The 2,922-nt window shown below is 43.3% G+C and overlaps 1 protein-coding gene across 1 annotated transcript in view; it reads left to right on the top strand.

Annotated features, from left to right (window-relative positions):
• LOC114632725 (cytochrome P450 2G1) overlaps positions 1 to 2,892 on the top strand; it is a 9,523-nt gene extending 6,631 nt beyond the window's left edge. Inside the window, exons 7-9 of the mRNA XM_028781354.1 lie at positions 781 to 1,041; positions 1,161 to 1,302; positions 2,515 to 2,892. Of these exons, the coding sequence (XP_028637187.1) occupies positions 781 to 1,041; positions 1,161 to 1,302; positions 2,515 to 2,696 (585 nt within the window). The 3' untranslated portion in view covers positions 2,697 to 2,892. The remainder of the gene's footprint in view (positions 1 to 780; positions 1,042 to 1,160; positions 1,303 to 2,514) is intronic.
• Positions 2,893 to 2,922: the final 30 nt, after the last annotated feature.

Below are 2,922 nucleotides of genomic sequence, written 5' to 3'. Positions count from 1 at the left end.
CTCCCCATTTCTCTTTGAGATGGGATTCCTGCATAGTCCATGCTGACCTTGGTCCTGGGAGTCTGGGATTACACATGTGCCATCACACCCAGGTGAAGCTATTTGAGGGCTATTGCTCAGCTGACTACATTATCCATATCAAACAGGCTTTGTGTCTGATAAACTAAAATTTGATTTGCTTAGAGAACTATGGTAATCAAGTCATTTACTGGTTAAGAAAGCCCTCTAATTTGTCCTTTCTCTATCCTAGACAAGTTTAAAACAAGTCTTTGGTGAATAAAAGCAGCATCTGCATAGACAGTTCAGATGGAATCAGAATGTTGTCCTGATCGTTATCCACCAGCCTATGATATTTTTCAGTAAAGACCAAATTCCCATATGACACTCAAGGATCTAGGTTCTGTAGCTCCTGCTGTCTGATGAGTGTTCAAGTACCAGTGATGGCTGTCATTAAGTGTAATGAAGCAATCCAAACACAGAATCTCCTCCAAGGCTCATTATTTTTCCTGGCTCTAGAAACAGAATCTTCATCTCAAGTTCCTTGAAGTAATGACATCTGTAAAATGAAGAACATGGCTTGCCCTAACCTCTCAACACATACATTCCCTGGCCAGACATGTGACTGATACCTGGAATCTAGCACGTATGAGGCAGAGTAGAGAGACAGAGTGTTTGAAACCTGCACAATCTAGATAGTGAGTCCCAGTCCAACATGGACTACCTAGTGAAACCCTGTTGACAAAGAAACAAGCACATGCTCCTGCTAACCACGAGTAAAAACAAATACCAAGCAAGGACAGCAAACATCAGATTTTCTGTCTCCTTTTCTGGTATATTTTCTGCCATCTTACAGCCAAGATCCAGGAGGAGATTAACCAGGTGATTGGAACGCACCGTATCCCAAGAGTGGATGACCGGGCCAAGATGCCCTACACTGATGCTGTCATCCATGAGATACAGAGACTGACAGATATTGTGCCCCTTGGTGCCCCCCATAATGTCATACGGGACACTCATTTCCGAGGCTACTTTCTACCCAAGGTGAGATTGTACCCCATTGTTGTCCTGTCACCCTTTCCTGGCTTCTCTCTCTTCCTGTTTGTGTATCCTCACCCCCATTGCCCAACACAAAACTCCAATGGCCTCTGTCTGTCTCCTAGGGTACAGATGTGTATCCCCTGATTGGTTCGGTCCTCAGAGATCCCAAATACTTCCGCTACCCAGATGCTTTTTATCCTCAACACTTCCTGGATGAACAGGGGCATTTCAAGAAAAATGATGCCTTTGTGGTCTTTTCCTCTGGTAGGTAATTACGCCTAAATTTCCCACAGATAAGTACTAGAACAGTCTTTCCAAGGTCTATGTTATAGAGTTATAAAAATCCTAAAATCCCAAATCCAGGAATATTAGAATCATTCACTTTAATGATTAGGGAAAAACTTACAGCAGAAGACTGTTGTCTATGACTGTAGTCTTAGTATTCAAACAGCAATAGTAATAAGATTTCAAGAGAAAGGCCAGCCTGGGCTAACAGTGAGATCCTGACTTTAAAACAATTGGAAATAACAAAAATATAATAGTAAAATGTTAGAGCAACAATATCAAACATTTAGTAAACCTAACCATAGTATGTTAAGAATCAAATTAAAAATATTTCATCTTTTGTCAGCCATATGACCCTTGTCTGAACCACTCACATCTGCCATGCGCTATGGACAACCATGGCCACTGGTAACTCTTAAGTGAATGGTCCTGTATGTGTAAAAATGTAAACACACTTATTCAAGGGTACTGGGACTTATTTAACTCACACAAGATAATCTTTTTCACTGAATATGTTCAAACATTCTAAAAGATGAAAGGCATTCATGCCATATAGACACAAAGCAACACCGTAGATTCACCTTATAAAGGTGAGGTGGCCAACAAGAGGTCGTGGCATCATGGGAAGCCTGGAGCCTGGGTAAATTATTGAACCTCTCAATCATGAGATAGAGATTAATCCCCTTTTTCACTCTTGAAACGGCCCGTGGCAATCAGGAAGCTATCCTTAAATACATCTCAGCTTTTTTTTTTTTTCAATCTCACTAGTATTTGATATCTAAGGCATTTGAAACACCTTTGAAGAATTGAAATGAACAGAGTTTTGATATTTGTTTCCTGATCTGGGGATGGAATTCGCAACCCCGGAGCAAATGTCCTCACTGAGACACATACCCCAACCTCTCACTGGTGGGATTTAGTCAATACTCTGTTTTGAGTCACACTCAGCCCTCATGGATCCTTTAGAAACTGCTTATCTGGTTCTAACTCAGGTAGACTAGGTCAGCAAAAAAAGTACCTGCCACCTGCCCAGTCCCTCTAAGCGGCAGGTAGCAGTGGGACCCCAGTAAGTCTTAATAATGACCCCACATTGTGGATACAGCTGTGGGCTGAGGAGTCAGGCCAGGCTGCGTGGGGTGGTTATGGTAGTAGGGACTTGGCGCACACCTCCTCCATCAACTGTGTCTACAGGAAAGCGCATCTGTGTTGGGGAAGCCCTGGCCCGCATAGAACTCTTCCTTTACTTCACCTCCATCCTTCAGAGGTTCTCCTTACGTTCTCTGGTGCCTCCTGATGATATTGACATCGCTCACAAAATCTCAGGCTTTGGCAACATCCCCCCAACTTATGAGCTCTGTTTCATGGCCCGCTGAGTGCCCACGGCGAGGCCAGCCAAGAGTCACCTGAGACCCGAGCTCTGCTGGAGTTCACGCACACCCCACCTCCCTTCATCCCCCCTACATAATCTTTTATCTTTGCCCTGATATTGACCAGAATGTACTCTGAAATTCTTTCCTGTTTGCTTTTATTTCTCCTCCCCAATAAAGAACTCAAAGAGTGTTGACCATAGCAAGCTTACAGAGTATCGTGTTGACAGCT

Source organism: Grammomys surdaster, unplaced genomic scaffold (assembly GCF_004785775.1).
Source record: "Grammomys surdaster isolate TR1022 unplaced genomic scaffold, NIH_TR_1.0 403, whole genome shotgun sequence".
Taxonomy (NCBI): Eukaryota; Metazoa; Chordata; class Mammalia; order Rodentia; family Muridae; genus Grammomys; species Grammomys surdaster.
Note: the sequence above shows the minus strand (reverse complement) of the source record. Positions and strands in the feature narration are given on the sequence as shown.